Source organism: Salvelinus sp. IW2-2015, linkage group LG7 (genome assembly GCF_002910315.2).
Source record: "Salvelinus sp. IW2-2015 linkage group LG7, ASM291031v2, whole genome shotgun sequence".
Lineage (NCBI taxonomy): Eukaryota > Metazoa > Chordata > Actinopteri > Salmoniformes > Salmonidae > Salvelinus > Salvelinus sp. IW2-2015.
This window is the reverse complement of record NC_036847.1, coordinates 6,724,652-6,743,764: the sequence shown is the minus strand read 5'-3', so window position 1 is coordinate 6,743,764 and position 19,113 is coordinate 6,724,652. Positions and strand designations below refer to the sequence as shown.

The 19,113-nt window shown below is 46.0% G+C and overlaps 1 protein-coding gene across 3 annotated transcripts in view; it reads left to right on the top strand.

The window, feature by feature from the left end:
• The window catches only part of LOC111966287 (helicase ARIP4), a 59,162-nt gene that overhangs the window by 34,612 nt on the left and 5,437 nt on the right, over positions 1 to 19,113 (top strand). For all 3 annotated transcript variants that reach the window (XM_070444395.1, XM_023990800.2, XM_070444396.1), the window contains 16 exons: positions 4,404 to 4,632; positions 5,247 to 5,383; positions 5,552 to 5,683; positions 7,349 to 7,581; positions 7,833 to 8,015; positions 8,234 to 8,367; positions 9,138 to 9,331; positions 10,593 to 10,935; positions 11,176 to 11,353; positions 11,491 to 11,703; positions 11,928 to 12,046; positions 12,379 to 12,494; positions 14,525 to 14,624; positions 14,813 to 15,018; positions 15,631 to 15,806; positions 18,724 to 18,920. In XM_070444395.1, coding sequence (XP_070300496.1) covers positions 4,404 to 4,632; positions 5,247 to 5,383; positions 5,552 to 5,683; positions 7,349 to 7,581; positions 7,833 to 8,015; positions 8,234 to 8,367; positions 9,138 to 9,331; positions 10,593 to 10,935; positions 11,176 to 11,353; positions 11,491 to 11,703; positions 11,928 to 12,046; positions 12,379 to 12,494; positions 14,525 to 14,624; positions 14,813 to 15,018; positions 15,631 to 15,806; positions 18,724 to 18,920 — 2,890 coding nt within the window. The remainder of the gene's footprint in view (positions 1 to 4,403; positions 4,633 to 5,246; positions 5,384 to 5,551; positions 5,684 to 7,348; positions 7,582 to 7,832; positions 8,016 to 8,233; positions 8,368 to 9,137; positions 9,332 to 10,592; positions 10,936 to 11,175; positions 11,354 to 11,490; positions 11,704 to 11,927; positions 12,047 to 12,378; positions 12,495 to 14,524; positions 14,625 to 14,812; positions 15,019 to 15,630; positions 15,807 to 18,723; positions 18,921 to 19,113) is intronic.

Genomic DNA, 19,113 nt, shown 5'->3' with positions numbered 1-19,113 from the left:
TCAAATGAATGTGAAAGAGCATGAAGTGGAAAAAATTGTCTGCATTCTCCATGCTTCTGGACTGAATTGTGACAGGAAGTTGAATGGTAGTCTGTCGTCGCTGTGGTGACCTTTTTGTGTGTTAGTCAGTTTTTTTTTTTTTTGCCTCAAATGCCTCCAATATGACCCCCCTCCCACTACCCCAGTTGCGGCTGCCTCCCTTCCCCTCCCCCCAAAGTAGACCCCCGCCCCCAGGTCCAATGATGTCTATAGATAAGAGACAGTCTCTTCAGTCAGACGACTAACGTATCCCCTCTCCCATTTGTACTGTAACTGCTTTATGTGGTTGTGTAATCTGGTGGAATGGAGCCAGGCAGGATAATTATGAATGAGTGTGAATTGTGTATTCTCTGAAGAGGATTACTAGCTAGTGGGTTTAGAGAGACCAGAGATGCTGTTTTGGTACACTGCATTGTTCATCTCCAACTAGGCACGGCATCATTTTCCACACAGAATAACACCACCAAACAAACATACGGCTTAGTGGCGTACTGTAGGGGTGGCAGGGGAGCGCTGTACACTGTTTCCCTCAGAATGCCCTTTGTCCCCCTCCCGGTCCCCAGGAAGGAAACCGTGGTGGGGGTCGGTGGTGTCGGGTCCTGAGGCCTATTCTGCGTCATTTGACTTTTATAACTGGTTAATTTCCTTGCCTCGGTTCATTTCACTCCATGGCTGTTTTACTATTTGATATCCCAGCAGTCCTTTGTCAGACCGCCCCTCCCTCTAATAGGATTACTGGGGTTGGACGGCTGAGTTTGGGGAGGGGGGGGGTATCCCTGTATTATGTTCCCCAACCTTGTGTAATAATAGTCGGTTGTGCTACAGTGTCACGCGACGCCACCGCCCCTTTTAACTCACTGGCTATTATGATTGGACGACTGCCACGGCTCGATGTGTGTGTAGTGTCGTTGCCATGGGGCTAGTCCCCTCCATCCCTGCTCCCAGAAACCAGGGGAGATAGAGAGTGTGTGTATTGCCATGATTTGTTCAGTACCATTCAGAATTTTTTGGGGGTGGGGGGTCCTGGGTCCTGTGTTGGGAGAATGGAACTTTTATTTTGGTTATGTAACAGTGGGTTGTGTACTGTAACATCGTGTCCCCACTGTTTGGTTGGACAGTGCTGACGTTCTCCTCAAGGTGTGTGTGTGTGTGTGTGTGTGTGTGTGTGTGTGTGTGTGTGTGCCTCCACTGGCAACTCACCTGGTCAGAGGCTCCTATAGCAATAGTAATCCAGAATCGCTTAACGATATAGATTGACGCTGTTAAAATTCATGTTTGGATGCCGGCTAGCTTAACTTGGCCCGATGAGGCTTTGGTCTACATGGTAAAGCCTTAACCTACCATCCCACATCACCCCCCCCCCCCCCCCCCCCCCCCCCCCCCCCCCCCCCCCCCCCCTGGTGCCAATGGGCTTTTGTCTTGATGGCAGGAGGGTTGGGGTAATTGAGGATCTTGATAATCAAAGCTGACCTAGCTATTAATACGCTTAGTGCCGGCTGTTGCATAAACATGCTTACTACACCGGTCACGCACATTAGGCTTGGGCGGTATCCAGATTGTCATACCTTCATACCGACATTGTGCCATCCTGGGATATTTGTTAATACCGGCACTGAACACAAGGGGCACAATTTTCAAACGCCACTTAGCATCTGTAATCTGAAGGTTAGCAATGCTAACAAGTACATGTCAAATCCCCATWAAAAAAAATGCTAACGAGGGCAGGGTTAACATGTTATACAGTCTCTGACGTAAACTATTTGCGGGAAAGACCTACTAGCTCAAAGTTATACAAGTAACTCAAAAATGCCACTCACAGTTTGCTGCACGCACAAAAGAAATATCAGACCGCAAGGCTCTTGATCCAGGAGGGGATTCTCTGCTGTTACCGAGTGAATGCTTGATTTTGGAAGACGCTAACCACTCCCCCTCGTCTTGTGACCTTCATGAATTTTTGAAAGATACGTATTTTTTGTTGTAAGTCTCCTTTTGCAAGGGTTTGGCCCTGGCACTAACACCAGGGTCATATTCATTAACGCATGCAACAGAAAACATTTGTATTCTGAATTACCTCTGTTTCAGTCTGTTTTCTTCCCTGTTTTTAACCTTTGACCCAGTGCAGGGAGGTGGGAGTGACTGGTGATGTAGAGCAGGACTGATAAAATGCCTGGCAATTGACAAAGGGTTTGCTTCCTACAGAAGGGTCATTTTAGGCTGTAACGGAGGGACAAAGCCCCGATATACAACGAGTAGACTTACACAAACTTTCAACAACCTTCTGGATTACATTGCGTATCCCTAAATTGTTTAATTACCTATTTCATATGGGAAGGGTTTGGTGCCCAACCTTTCAGTAACCTCTATTTACACTGAATGTACAAAACATTAAAAACACCAGCTCTTTCCATGACATGGACAGACCTGGTGAATCCAGGTGAAAGCTATGATCCTTTATTGATGTCACCTGTTAAATCCACTTCAATCAGTGTAGATGGAGATGAGACAGGTTAAATAAGGATTTTTAAGCCGTGAGACAATTGAGACATGTGTCATTCAGAGGGTGAATGGGAAAGACAAAATATGTAAGTGCCTTTGAACAGGGTATGTTAGTAGATGCCAGGTGCATCGGTTTGAGTCATTGGGTTAAAGTACTGTAGTAGTACTTTAAAGTATATTTACTTAAGTAGTTTTTTGGGGTATCTGTACTTTACTGTTTATATTTTTGACAACTTTTACTTCACTACATTCCTAAAGAAAATAATGTACTTTTTACTCGTTACATTTTCCCAGGGTGCAGTATATAGGGTACTGTTTTGACCAGGGTGCGGTGTATTGGGTACTGTTTTGATCAGGGTGCGGTGTATAGGGTGCTGTTTTGACCAGGGTGCGGTGTATAGGGTACTGTTTTGACCAGGGTGCAGTGTATACGGGTAGGCTGTTTTTGAACCAGGTGCCAGTCGCTTATAGGGTGCTGTTTTGACCAGGGTGCAGTGTAATTGGGTACTGTTTTGACCGAGGGCTGCAGTGTAAATAGGGTGCTGTTTTGACCAGGTGCAGTGTATGGGTGCTGTTTTGGACCAGGGGTGCGGTGTATAGGGTACTGATTTTGACCAGGGTGCAGTGTATAGGTGGTTTTGACCAGGGTGCAGTGTATTGGGTACTGTTTTGACCAGGGTGCAGTGTATAGGGTGCTGTTTGCACCAGGGTGCAGTGTATAGGGTGCCTGTTTTGACCAGGGTGCGGTGTAATAGGGTGCTGTTTTGACACCAGGGTGCGTGTATAGGTGCTGTTTTGACCAGGGTGCAGTGTATAGGTGCTGTTTTGACAGGGTGCAGTGTATAGGGTGCTGTTTTGACCAGGTGCGGTGTATAGGGTGCTGTTTTGACCAGGGTGCGGTGTATAGGGTGCTGTTTTACCAAAAGGTGTGACGGTGTATAGGGGTGCTGTTATTGACCAGGGTGCGGTGTATAGGGTGCTGTTTTGACCAGGGTGCGGTGTATAGGGTGCGTTTTTGACCGGTGCGGTCGGTATAGGTGCTGTTTTGACCAGGGTTATGTGTACAGGTGTATAGGGATGCTGTTTTGACCAGGGTGCGGTGTATAGGGTGCTGTTTTGACCAGGGTGCGGTGTATAGGGTGCTGTTTTGACCAGGGTGCGGTGTATAGGGTGCTGTTTTGAATGCAACCTCAATGAAACAACAAGCTCCAGGTGTTCCTACCTCCTCAAATTCAGGTTGTAACACAWTTTTTTTTGAAAAAGTCAAGGGGTGTGAATACTTTCTGAAGGCACTATCTGCAGTGTCTATTTTACTCTTGGTTAGGTGGGGCTGGGTTGAGCTGTATTGGGTTGGATTGGGCCTGTCAGTGTTGGCTACAATGAGACAGTGGAGATGTGGTTCATACTGGGGGGGCTGTTTATGTGGGCAGTATCTTTGACTGACGAAGCTGGTGATTTAAACCGGTCTGTCCATGAAGCACCACAAGCCCCCCTGCCCATAACCCAGCACCAGCGCTCAGTGTTTCATAAGTGCTCCATGTTTATGAGCTCTTACATAAGCAACTCAGATCCAGTCCAGGGTGCCTCCTGTCTGCAGGGAAGGAGGGCCAGACAGAGTCGTATCTAGCTCTGGCCAAGTTACTCCCTCTTAAACACAAAGGATTACTGTCTCAATGGATCTTAAATATCAATTATTCTGGGTCTTTAAAAAAAAAAACTGTTCTTGAATCAGTCTATACCACTCCTTCAGTGATGGAGAAATCCATGCCTGTTATACAGCACGCCTTTTATAGATATTCAATCGACATACATTTTCCTTGATTTACGTCTTGCATATCATGATCTCCTCCCTCCTTCTCTCTCCACAGACCAGCCTCATAGCGCTCCCTTCAGCTCGGAGAATGAAGCGCAGGGAGGGGACTCTGCGAGATGGCAGTGCACCGCCCCATCTACCTCACCCTCGGGGGAGACGCCGTCCCACCCCTCTCGACCGTCCTCACGGCCCGAGAGCCAAACCCCCTCGCGGTCCCTGAGGGAAACCAAAAAGAGCTCCCTCTCCTACTCCAACAAACCCGCACACATGAGGAGGAACATCAGGTATGACCTCTGACCTCTTACGACATCCAAACTCGCATATATAGAGAGCAACATCGAATATAGGCCCTTAACCAACTTCAAAGATTCAATGAACAGCGATATTCAACCATTCATTCCCTAACTTGTGATCTTAATCATCCCCACAGCACACATAGTGCATCTAAAGCTGTGTTCTCTAGCCTGTCTCGTTGGTTTTCTCTAGTGAATGAAGAAGATCTCTGTATTACTCAGTCTGGCAACAAGTCAACCATGCTGCCATGAGTGGGATTATTTCCCCAGTGTTTATTACATTATTAAAGCTCTCTCTCACACACAGACAGATACTCAAACACCCATACGGCGATAAACAGACATGCACACAAATACACTCTAAACCAGCGTTTCCCAAACTCTGTCCTCAGGACCCCCACATTTTAGTTTTTTTTGTGCCTTTTTTTGTCCTGAGGACCGAGTTTGCACTAAACACATACAGCATTAGTAATGTATTGTATCCCCATGCAATCTGGCACGCTCTAGTCAGTCTGTTGGCCCTATAACAGAGATGGATGCCTGAGACCTATTCTGAGATCTCTACTCTCCCTCTCCACTTCTCTCTCTCTCTCTCTGGGATGTAGAAAGCTGTTGAGGGAGCACCAGTTGGAGGCGGTGACCAAAGCTGCCCAGCAGGAGGAGCTAGAGAGGCGGCAGAGGCTSGAACAGCAGAGGAAGGAAGGGCACTTCCCCGTTCCCCTGCTACCCGAGTACACTCCAGGTAGGACACACACACATGATTGATAGCTGGAGTGTGAAATCAGAAATGTTTGTGTCATCAGAAATGTATTTGTATTGAAATATAATATATCATAATATCAATGTACTGATTTGATACTTAACCCACTCTGGTAACTAACCACTGCATATCTGCCTCGGTCCCCTCCAGGAGATCAGAGTGTGTCTGCTAGCGTGGCCGAACGGGACCATGTGATATGCCTGGGCACCAGTTACAGCAGCACTAATGTCAGCGAGGACGACTCCAAGGCTCTGATCACAGAAGCACACGCCCCAAAAGAAGGTGAGACCCCAGTCACTACGAGACACCGATTTTTAGTATCGCTCATTAAAATGGAGATGACCCCGGGGGGGGGGGGGGGGGTCTCTGTCACACATTACATATTATTGCACATGTACTAGAGACTGACTGTGGTCCTCCTGCGCCAGATGGCCAGATTGCCATGTTTGATATGCTTGGTAATGTTATGACCCGTTTCTCTAGCCTTTCAATGTCACTCATTATACCTTATAAACAGAAATGACCTTTGAACCCCAGGTTTTTGTAAATGGGATCAAATGTGGGTCAGATACTTACTGTATGTCAAGTAATGGAAATGGTCTCGCTGTAGAGTGTACTTCATGAAATTAGCTCCAAATAGCAGTATGGGTTAGTTATCGACTGGGACTGGCTCTGAACAGTCTTAGATGGATTAGCTGGCTAGAGAAGGAGAGTCGCTATAGTATAGAACTACGTCATCTCCGGTGGGCATCGTGTGCTTTTCCTCCGCTGGCCATGACACGACACACACACACACACACACACACTCTGTCACTTATTCACACAGACACACACACACCAGTCTGCTTGTGGGTATAGATCCACACCGAACAGATCCGTCCCCAGTTAAAGCCAGCGGGGTGGAAGGGGGTTCATCAGAGACCGGTCTGGTGTTGCTGGGTCCTGCGTAAGAGGGAAGGCAGATAAGGTGACACTGTCAGAAATGGAAGTTGGTTTATGGAGCAAATAGCTGGTTAATCCTGGTTAATGCCGGCCTCAGCCCCAGCCAGCCACAGCGCCAGRCAGCCTCAGCGTGGTGCCATTTCTGCCCAGGGTTATGTAAAACCGTCCTCCACTACTATAATCTAACTTGTATAACCACCTATTCACCAGATTTATATAAGCCCTCTATCGCCCTCCCCTCTCTTCCCCTCCTCCATGCCACATCTGAAGTCTAACAAACGTTACTTATCACTTAATATAGACGACGTGGAGAGCCGTTTAGAAGATATGGATATTATTATTTTATTTTTGTGGGTTTTGACGTTGCTATTTGAGACGAGGACAGGTCAGGTGGGAACTTCTTTTTAAAGATTTGTTTACCTAAAGATACTAAGACAAATATAATGGCAGAATTTTTATTTTTTTTACATTAATTTCATAGAATTTGTGAAAACACATGCCATCTTTTGGAGAAATGGTGTTATTGAAACACTTATTATTGAAACAAATAAAATATATAATATTTCGTTTATTTGTATGTTCGGCAGTATTGTGTAACATAATGGTCAAAATGACTGTTTTGATAAATGCACCTGCACAATGCAATGGAAACTGGGTATTATATGGATCAGGTATGGGCAACTTTGATGTAGGTGGGGGCCACAAACAAACAGAACTCATCATGAGGGGCCGCAGTGACTCACCAGCAAAACATTTTAGCGGCCCTCCTCCTGACAGCGAAGAGGGGYYAAAATMACAWTTTAAAGATCATTTCCTGCAATTCTACACATTTTGCCATCGGGTGGAGGCAAATATTTGCRCTTTTTAATATAACTGATGATCAATGGGCCCCACCTCGGCTGCCAAGTTGCCCATCCCTGATGTAGATATATATTAAATGTTTCTCCATTTCCATCTACAATACTAACAAAAACACTGCGTCTCTTTTTCCTTTCTCAACCATAGACGTGATCGAGCTGAGCTCCGACGAGGACGACGCCCTACAGATCAGCAGCGAGTCCACCAATGAGGAGGAGGAGGACCGGTCGGCGGCACCCGAGGCGACCGGCGCCCACGCAAACGACGCTGTGAACCAACCGGACGCCCAGGGGCGTGTCTTGGTCAACCTGAACCACCCAACCGAGGAGGCAGACCTGTTCCTCTCCCCTCAGCTGGCCCGGGTCGTCAAACCTCATCAGGTACAACTGACTCATTACAGACATGAATTTTKTTGTTAACACAGGCAGCCTAGCAGTTAAAATAGGGACAGTTCCCCTGATCCATATTAAGCCTAAAAAGCACTTTCAATTAAGTTTGTCTGTCTCTGGGAAACCTCATGTAGACGAACCATTGTATACAATGCAGTCAAACAAATGCAACAATTTAATGAGTTGAATCTAATGGATCCCACTTCTTCTGTCTCTCTCTCTCTCCCCCTTTTCTCTGTCAGATCGGTGGGATCCGTTTCCTCTATGATAACCTGGTTGAGTCTCTTGAGCGCTATGAGAGCAGCGGGGGCTTCGGCTGTATCCTGGCCCACAGCATGGGCCTGGGCAAGACCCTGCAGGTCATCTCCTTCATAGACATTGTGCTCAGACACACCCAGGCCCACACTGTGCTCGCCATCGTGCCTGTGAGTGACTTCCTGTACTCTGTTCTCTCTCTGCGTTCGGTGTTCTCTTTGTAATCAAATCGAATGTTATTCGTCACATGCTTTGTAAACAACAGGGGTGGACTAACAGTGAAATGCCTACTTGCGTACATACTGAATGTAGCTTGTAGTCTCTTGACTGAGAATTTACTCTTCCTCTCTCTCACACTCTTTCTCTCTCTATATATATATATATATAGGTCAACACGCTACAGAACTGGCTGGCCGAATTTAACCTCTGGATCCCGACCTTTGATGCGCTACCCGTGGACGTGGACCCCACCCAGGTCTCCCCGCGCACCTTCAAGGTCCACATCCTGAACGACGAGCACAAGTGAGTTTCCCGTCCTCTCTGGGAACGGAGATATCTCACTCCCTCCTCTTTTAAAAGCTGAAGCCTTCTTAYGCTTGATCATGGTTTTGTGTTTGTGCGGAACTAGAGATGATTCACTCATAGCTCTCGCTCTGCTTCTGCAAAGTGTTCTGCATCACACAACTGCCAAAGATCTGTCTCTAGTACTCCACTGCTGTGTATCAAGAGTGTGGCTTTCCATCGCACACAGCTTTGCACACTACTGCTCTCCTGCAGGCTTGTCATAGCAGTTGACCCAGTGACCTAATCGCTTCCACTGCTCAATCCCTCTTTTTCTCTCCCTTTCTTGCTGTTCCTCATCCTGTCCTCTATCGACCCCTCCCCCTCCCTCGCTCCCTCCCTCTCTGTGAGTGAAGCTGAGTCTTTGGCTGCTGGCTCTAATGTTTTCCCCCGTGTTAATAAGTCTCTCTGTAAGCCTGGCCGCGCTCATCAGACAAACCAGACAGTGTTGCAGAGTTATCAGTCAATGATCCCTACTGTACAGGAACCAGGGAAATGTTTGTAAAAAAATAAATATAAATTCATAAATAAATGCACAAACATGACTCATCTATCGCCCAAGTGTGTAACTACTTCAAGTCTACTTAAATGTGTCTAAATGGCTGTGCTATTATGTGTCGAACATTGTCACTGATGTGCTATCTCTCTTTTACTCTGTTCTCTCTGCTCTCTCTCTCTACTCTCTCTCTGTGCTTTCTTTCTTTCTGTGTGCGTTCTTCTTCTTTTCTCAGAACCACGACCACCAGAGCGAAGGTGATCTCTGACTGGTCGCMGGACGGCGGCGTGCTCCTGATGGGATATGAGATGTATCGCCTGCTGTCCCTGAAGAAGAGCTTTGTGGCAGGCCGGAAGAAGTCCAAGAAGGCCCAAGGACCGGTGGTCATCGACCTGAACGAAGAGGACCGGCATCAAGAGCTCCTCAAAGGTCAGTAGGTCAAAGGTCACGGTCTGCACTTTTCAAACTTTTCAGACCAGAAGTTATGGCAGCTTTTCTTTCATCAAAGCAAGGCCATCTGCACACAAGGCTTTTGCTCGATCTAATTTGTTAGAACCCATGTTACTGTCGATAACAGTCACACAGTAGCTCCGTCACTTTAGCATGACTCACAGCTGCCATTTATGAGTGACTCAGATAACATGAGTCACATAGATGAATTTGAACATAAAGTAATTGCTTGGATCGTACTCCTACATACACATCTTCAGGGCTACCATTGTACCTGAAATGGCTCTTAAAGATATACTTCTCCTTAATGCAACCGCTGTGTCAGATTTCAAAAAAGTTTTACGGAAAAAGCACACCATGCAATAATCTGAGTACAGCGCTCAGACACCAAAACAAGCCATACAGATACCCGCCATGTTGTGGAGTCAACAGAAGTCAGAAATAGCATTATAAATATTCACTTACCTTTGATGATCTTCATCAGAATGCACTCCCAGGAATCCCAGTTCCACCAATACATGTTTGTTTTGTTCAATAAAGTCCATCATTTATGTCCAAATACCTCCTTTTTGTTCGCGCGTTAAGTTCACAAATCCAAATTTGTGCAGGCACACTTAGTCCAGACGAAAAGTCAAAAAAGTTATATTACAGTTTGTAGAAACATGTCAAACGATGTATAGAATCAATCTTTAGGATGTTTTTAACATAAATCTTCAATAATGTTTCAACCGGACAATTCCTTTGTCTTTAAAAAGGAAAAGTAACGCAGCTAGCTCTTACGGGCGCGCGCCTGACTGAGCMCATGGCATTCTGCCAGARWRCTGATTGAAACAGCTCTTATTCTCTCCCCCTTGACAGTAGAAGCCTGAAACAAGGTTCTTAAGACTGTTGACATCTAGTGGAAGCCTTAGGAAGTGCAATCGGACCAAATTTCCACTGTATATTGGATAGGCAAAGACTTAAAAACCTACAAACCTCAGATTTCCCACTTCCTGGTTGGATTTTTTCTCAGGTTTTTGCATGCCATATGAGTTCTGTTATACTCACAGACATCATTCAAACAGTTTTAGAAACTTGAGTGTTTCCTATCCAAATAATAATATGCATATCTTAGCTTCTGGGCCTGAGTAGCAGGCAGTTTACTCTGGGCACCTTATTCATCCAAGCTACTCAATACTGCCCCTCATCCATAAGAAGTTAACTTGACATCCCCCCTCTCTCTTCCTCTACCCTCCTGTAGGCATAGAGAAGGCCCTATCTCGCCCCGGCCCGGACATGGTGATCTGTGACGAGGGCCACCGCATTAAGAACTGCCACGCCAGCACCTCGCAGGCCCTGAAGAACATCCGTACCCGGCGGCGTGTGGTCCTCACGGGATACCCCCTCCAGAACAACCTGATAGAGTACTGGTGCATGGTGGACTTTGTCAGGCCTGATTTCCTAGGTACCAGGCAGGAGTTCAGTAACATGTTCGAGAGGCCCATTCTGAACGGGCAGTGTGTGGACAGCACGCCGCAGGACGTCCAACTGATGAGATACCGAAGTCATGTCCTCCATAGCCTGCTGGAGGGCTTTGTCCAGAGGTGAGACTGAGAGATCTCTGGCTTGGTGCAGCTGGTTAGAACCCACATGAACTGATGCTAGTGCAGTATCTCTTTTCTGGGACACTTWATAYGTTTCCCAGATMAAGTCTGTTCCTGGACTAAAAAGCACTTTCAATAGAGATTCTAGTTGTAGTCTGGTTGTGTTTGTTCATGAATGTGGAGATCCACAGTATATGGCAGAGAGATTTGTGGTCTAACTCGGTTTGTGTTTGTTCCCAGGCGTGGTCACGACGTGTTGAGAGACCAGCTCCCCTCCAAGGATGAGCATGTGATACTGGTGCGACTGTCGCCCCTGCAGAGGGCCCTTTACACAGAGTTCATGAACCGCTTCAGAGAGGCAGGCAACAGCGGCTGGCTCAGCCTCAACCCACTCAAGGCCTTCTGCGTCTGCTGCAAGGTGTGTGTGTGTCTCTGTTTAGGCATGCACAGGAATTTAAGAAACGTTGTGAAGTACATGTATATCATATTCTGTATACATGTCCACATTTCATTCAGACGTCAWCCTAATATTGTAGTAATGTTTGCCTGCYCCAGATCTGGAACCACACAGACGTGCTCTACGAGGCACTGCAGAAGGAGAATCTGGCCAATGAGCAGGACCTGGACCTGGATGACATCACCAACAGCCACGCCCGCTGCCCCGCCCCCAACCAGAAGGGCAAGACTCCGGAGGACCCCAACAGCATCGGAGGGCTGAGTCTCAACGCTCTGCAGGAGAAGGCCAATCAGGTCATCACCTACGAATGGGTACGCAGCCACACAACACTGCCAAGCCTTTGGTTTTCCACTCCGTTTAAGTGGCAGTTGGGTTGTCATCGTGGATTTATGCCGMTTGGAAAACAATTTGAGGACTGCTCATTTAGAATGGATACTGTCATAGGTTTCAGTGAAAACTGGTTATTACCTGTTATTACCTGTGCACTATAATTACACTGTACTGACTTATCTCTCTCGCGCTCTCTCTTTTGCAGGCGAAAGAGATCATGTCTGACTATAAGCCAGGGATTTTGGAGAACTCTGCTAAGATGGTCCTGCTGTTCCACCTGATCGACGAGAGCGTCAGGAAGGGAGACAAGATCTTGGTCTTCAGGTCGGCACAAAAACAAGACCAAGTTTTACTATTTTGTTCACTGTTTTGATCTTAAGTTTTTGCACGTTTTTCTTTTAGCCGCTTTAAAACAACTGTTGCCATGTCAAGTCTTAACCGGCGGCAGGTAGCCMAGCGTCTGTGCCCTTGAGCAAGCCACTCAACCCGAATTGCTCRTGTATGTTGCTCTGGATAAGAGCGTCTGCTAAATGACGTAAATGTAAAATGGTAGCATATATAGACGGACAAACCTCATCTCAACTGGTTTAATTAGTTTGACTAATTTCCAAGGACCCCTCCTCACCGTATCGCCCTCTCCACTATGTCTCCTGCAGCCAGAGTTTGTCCACCCTCTCGGTCATCGAGGAGTTCTTGGCCAAGAGGCCCATACCGGCGGGCAGTGCCAGAGAGGGCCACAACCAAAACTGGCTCCGCAACCACAACTACTACAGTATGTTTTATTTGTGCTTCCCATGACTGTATTTTGTGTGTGTGTGTACATACATACATACATACATACATACATACATACATACATACATACATGCATATGTAACAGATGTGAAATGGATAGCTAGTTAGCGGTGGTGCGCGCTAATAGCGTTTCAATCAGTTACGTCACTCGCTTTGAGACCTTGAGTTGAAGTAGTGGTTTCCCTTGCTCTGCAAGGGCCGCGGCATTTGTGGAGCGATGGGTAACGATGCTTCGTGGGTGTCAGTTGTTGATGTGTTCAGAGGGTCCCTGGTTCGCGCCCGGGTATGGGCGAGGGGACGGACGTAAAGTTAAACTGTTACACATACATACATACATACATACATACATACATACATACATACATACATAAAGTATTCAGACCCCTTTTCCCACATTTTGTTACGTTACGTACAGCCTTATTCTAAAATGGATTAAGAAAAGATATGTTCCTCATCAATCTACACAAAATAACCCATAATAACAAAGCGGAAAACAGGTTTTAGAAATGTCTATTTAAGGTCCCACAGTTGACCGTGCATGTCAGATCAAAAACCAAGCCATGAGTTTGAAGGAATTGTCTGTAGAGCTCCGAGACAGGATTGTGTCGAGGCACAGATCTGGGGAAGGGTACCAACACATTTCTGCAGCATTGAAGGTCCCCAAGAACACAGTGACCTCCATCGTTCTTAAATGGAAGAAGTCTGGAACCACCAAGACTCTTCCTAGAGCTGGCCGCCCGGGCAAATTGAGCAATCGGGAGAGAAGGGCCTTGGTGAGGGAGGTGACCAAGAACCCGATGGTCACTCTGACAGAGCTCCAGAGTTCCTCTGGTTACATGGGAGAATCTTCCAGAAGGACAACCATCTCTGCAGCACTCTACCAATCAGGCCTTTATGGTAGAGTGGCCAGATGGAAGCCACTCCTCAGTAAAAGGCACATGACAGCCTGCTTGGAGTTTGCCAAAAGGCACCTAAAGTACTCAAAGACCATGACAAACAAGATTCTCTGGTCTGATGAAACCAATATTGAACTCTTTGGCCTGAATGCCAAGCGTCATGTCTGGGGGAAACCGGCACCACTCATTACCTGGCCAATACCATCCCTACGGTGAAGCATGGTGGTGGCAGCATCATGCTGTGGGGATGTTTTTCAGCGGCGGGCACTGGAAGACTAGTCAGGATCGAGGGAAAGATGAACGGAGCAAAGTACAGAGATCCTTGATGAAAACCTGCTCCAGTGCGCTCAGGACCTCAGACTGGGGGCGAAGGTTCACCTTCCAACGACCCTAAGCACACAGCCAAGATGATGCAGGAGTGGCTTCGGGACAAGTCTCTGAATGTCCTTGAGTGGCCCAGCCAGAGCCTGGACTTGAACCCGATCGAACATCACTGGAGAGACCTGAAAATAGCTGTGCAGCGACGCTTCATATCCAACCTGACAGAGCTTGAGTAGGATCTGCAAAGAAAAAGGGGAGAAACTCACTAAATATAGGTGCCAAGCTTGTAGTGTCATACCCATGAATACTGGAGGCTATAATCGCTGCCAAAGGTGCTTCAACAAAGTACTGAGTAAAGGGTCTGAATGCTTATGTATATGTGATATTTCCGTATTTTATTTTTAATACATTTGCCTTAAATGTRTCAACCACTGCTGTGACCACGTCTCTCTGACTCCATTTATCCAGTGACGTCTTTTACTGTAGCTATACAAACTGTTATTCAGCCTCTCCAACCCATGCTGCCGCTTTTCCTATTGACTTGCATTGACTATCGCCACCTGCTGGTTATCTTGGTATCTCCATCGTTCTTGGTCCTGTGTGTTGGAGACCGGGGAATGACTCTTTCTATGGTTCTTTTCTTTAGGACTGGACCTCTACATACTACAGCCCGTGTGTCTGCGGGTTCCAGTGCTCAACATCCCCCACCTGGTGTCTCTGCGTCTCCATCGTTCTTGGTCCTGTGTGTTGGAGACCGGGGAATGACTCTTTCTATGGTTCTTTTCTTTAGGACTGGATGGGAGCACGTCTGCCTCCGAGAGAGAGAGACTCATCAACCAGTTCAACGACCCGTCCAACACCTCCACCTTGGTCTTTCTGCTTTCCACCAGGTAATAGACCTTCTCAGGAGCACACTGGCAGAAATATTTATCATTTGTTTATAATCGTACTTCTGTACAGTCACACTAGAAACCACATTTGTTACAAACACAATCCCTCATTCACACACACTCTCTCTCTCACACACACACAACATACACACCTCAGGTCAGTGATGTGTGCTTCTCCCCATCCACAGGGCTGGCTGCCTGGGGGTAAACCTGATTGGGGCTAACCGCGTGGTGGTTTTCGATGCCTCCTGGAACCCCTGTCACGACGCCCAGGCTGTGTGTAGAGTATACCGCTACGGCCAGAAGAAACCCTGCCACATCTACCGCCTGGTCTGTGACTTCACCCTGGAGAAGAAGATCTACGACCGGCAGATCTCCAAGCAGGGCATGTCTGGTAAGTAACCAGCTAACCAAACAAATGCATAGAATGGAATAGAATAGACACTGACTACATACAGACTACACACTGGCCTGCCGAGTCTACTAGGCTTACTATTACGTGAACCTCTATCAGTACTGCAGTCTACTCTTACCCCAAGCCTCCCCTGCTAATTGCACTTCATCCAGGCCAGTCCACTTCACTAGCATACGAAACATTGTGTGTGATGTACAGCAGTTCTCTGAGCTCTGTCGGACTCTGCGAAGTCATGACTCCTCTCAGGCTAAGTGCACTCCATGCATCCCTGCTCTACTTCACGCGCACCACGGCCAAAGTGCTTTGACATAATTGTTTTTTTAACACGTTACATCGGTCCTCTCCAATTTCAGCTATGCTGTAAACACAAACTGAGAAGGCCCACACTCTTAGAATTTTAGTTGAAAAATAACATCAGATTTATTCAATTTTCATACATGGCCAGGGATTGCTGTATGACACGTTTCATGTCGCACGCAGATAACTTTTCATTTAGCTGTTGAGGGTCTAAAGGCACACAATCTTCTCCTCTGTATTTGTGTAGTAGGCTAACTCCTTCTCTTCCCTCAATCCCTCTTCTCTTCTCTGCAGACCGAGTGGTGGATGACCTGAACCCGATGCTGTCGTTCACACGGAGGGAAGTGGAGTCTCTGCTGCACTTTGTGGAGGAGGAGCCTGACGTGTCACAGGTGCAGCTGCAGTCCCGCCAGGAGATGGAGCCGAGCATCAGACAGGCCTGCCAGCTCTACCCTCACTTAGTCACCAAGGTAACAGATCATCTATGTACACACACTACATCAGACAGGCCTGCCAGCTCTACCCTCACTTAGTCACCAAGGTTAGAACTACACGAGATAGATAGATCTGTGCACTCTTGACTTCTAGGAAGATTTTAATCTACTCAACACCAACATTTCACCATCATTGTAAAGCCCTAGTTATTTTGTTGCTTTGACAAAGTAATTTCTGAAGATTATCATTTATTTAATGTGGTTAGTGATTCATTTTAAGGTATAAAAAAAAAACAATCTGTCCCTCATTTTAAGCTCAGCCCTGTTACTTGAACCAAACTCTCATTTTAATATGGTGAAACTAATCCTTTAAAAAAAAAAAAAATCCATCTAATAGTCAAAGCATAGTGTAAAAGAAGGTGAGCCGGTTCTACTCTTTTTGGGCATTTTATGGGGTTTTATGGTGGACAACTGAGTGGGTCGAGCATGACACGGCAACCACGTTACCCAGAGATATACAGGGTAGAATCTTTTTTATCAATTGGCTCTTTTTTTGTGAAGCTTGCATTCAATCGCCCCTCCCTGTTGCACATGACAAGCTTTAATTCCCCTTGTCACAATGAGATGAATGGCTCATTTAAGATGAAATCGTCAACCCTYTTTCAGACCCCTTGATTTTTTTCCCACATTTTGTTACATTACAGCCTTATTCTAAAATGGATTAAATAAATACAAATCCTCAGCAATCTATACACAATAACCCATAATGACAAAGCGAAACAGGGTTTTAGAAATGTTTGTAAATGTATTCAAAATAAACAGAACTACCTTATTTACATAGGTATTCAATACTTATGTGAATGTAATATTTKTTTTATTTATAAATTAGCAAAAGAATTCTAAACCTGTTTTTGCTCTGTCATTATGGGGTATTGTGTGTAGATTGACGAGATAAAGAAAACAATTTAATCAATTTTAGAATAAGGCTGTAACCTAACAAAATGTGGGAAAAGTCAAGGGGTCTGAATACTTTCTGAAGAAACTGTACATATCTATAAACACCATACAGTATTAAACACTCTACCCACATCTGGTGACCAAGGTTAGAACTACAATAGATTTCACTGTTTCATATGGGACGGGTTTGCTGCCCAACTGTTAGATAACCTCTGTATTATTTATACTGAACGTACAAAACATGCTCTTTCCATGACAACCTGGATTCACCTGGTCAGTCTAACGCTACGATCCCTTATTGATGTCACCTGCTAAATCCAATTCAATCACTGTAGATCAGGGGTTGGCAACCTAAGGCACGCGTGCCAACCTTGGCACGTGAGGGTATTTGCTTTGGCCACCCCGCAAAAAGAAAAATATAAATGGATATATTGATTGTATTATTCTTACGTGGCTGGCTAAGCCTTGGCTTGACGTTTATTATCTCACTTATTACATTTTTTTTATCAACTGGAGAAGATCATTGAAATTGCATTGGAATTCACTGCAATGTTCAAGTTCCCAAGGTATGTCAACCCTGATTTAGCCAATGGGCTTTCATGATTTTGCAGGAATTTCATATTATTAGTTCAGTGCAGGATGACCCGCCTCGCCTCTCCCTCCAAATTCAAAACCAGCACTGAAGATGAGAGATTCGTTTTCACATGGCTATCAGCTAGCAAGCCTTATTTTGTTATTTAAAAATGTTCAGGGCGCAAAATGTCATCAGCAAAGACAAATAAGGCAGACGCTCATTTATTTCCTCTTGGACAAAGGAATATGGATTAGTTTTACTGAAGGACCGGTCTGTTTGCGCCCCTGTGTTGTCCGACAAACAACAGTTTTACATCAAGTGTACGACATAATTTTGAAACGAGACATGAGAAAAACATCAAGGATGAGGCGGACAAGGCTGAGGGAATCAAGGGCCGTGTCCAGGCATGAAAAGCAAAGCAGAATGTTTTCAAATCTACATGCAGTCAAAATGCAAGCTACCGAGGGGAGCTACATAACATTCCACGTCTGGCAGTTGTTGCAAGATACAGTGATTCAGAGCAGGTACGTGAGGAGCTGCTTTGTCTCAAACCCTTGCATGATACTACTAAAGGGGAAGATGTAGCAAAAGCCTTAACAGATCATTTTGAGGAGAGAGGTGTCGATTTTCTTAAAAACATATTCGCTGTTTACAACTGCCGGTGCCCCCGCTATGGTGGGGAAACAAAGGATTCGCAAAGCTGATTTTGAAGATGAGATTGGCCACCCCGTGTCACTATATCATTCACCAAGACAATCTGTGTTCTAAGATCAAGCCTGTGGTGCTAATGGACAGTGCCTCTGTTTAGCGAGCTGTGGAATTCTTCCGTTTGTAGGCAATTAGATATTCAATAGACACTTAGTTGTAATGCACGTATGACAATCATAACTGGCATGCAGATCGTTAGAAATGGTAGGATCAATTGTAAATTGGCACTCCACACAAGAAAGGTTGCCGACCCCTGGTGTAGACGAAGGGGAGGAGACGGGTTAAAGAAGGATTTTTAAGTCTTGAGACAATTGAGACGTGGATTGTGTGTGCGTGCCATTCAGAGGGCGAATGGGCAAGACAACATATTTAAGTGCCTTTGAACGGGGTATGGTAGGTACCAGACGCACCGGTTTTAGTGTGTCAAGAACTGCAACACTGCTGATTCACGCTCAACAGTTTCCTGTGTGTCGCAAGAATGGTCCACCACCCAAGGGACATCCAGCCAACTTGACACAACTGTGGGAAGTATTGAAGCCAGTATCCCTGTGGAACGCTTTTTACACTTTGTAGAGTCCATGTCCCGATGAATTGAGGCTGTTCTGAGGGCAAAGTGGGTTGCAACTCCACATTAGGAAGGTGTTCCTAATGTATTGTACACTCAGGATATAATTATCATTTTACTCAAACTACTCTCCATGTCGGTCTCTCTAGCAACCCTTCCACCACGATTCTCTCCTGGTGGACCGGCGGGAGATGAAGCTCACCAAAGCAGAGAAGAAGGCTGCCAAAAAGAGCTACGAGGACGAGAAGCGTGCGTCGGTGCCCTACACGCGGCCCTCTTACGCCCACTACTACCCCGCCAGCGACCAGAGCCTCACCAACATCCCTGCCTTCAGCCAGCGCAACTGGTGAGATGGTCCCCCGAAGACAGACATTCTTTTAGTTCCTGTTTTCACCCGATCAATCTATTTTCTCAGTAACATAGTGTACAATACTACAATTGCTTAGTCAATGTGATACCAAGTTTTTAATTTCTTTAAACTGTTATTTTAACCCTCCACCCTCAATTTGGACTGCCAATTCACCACCTTCTCATCTTTC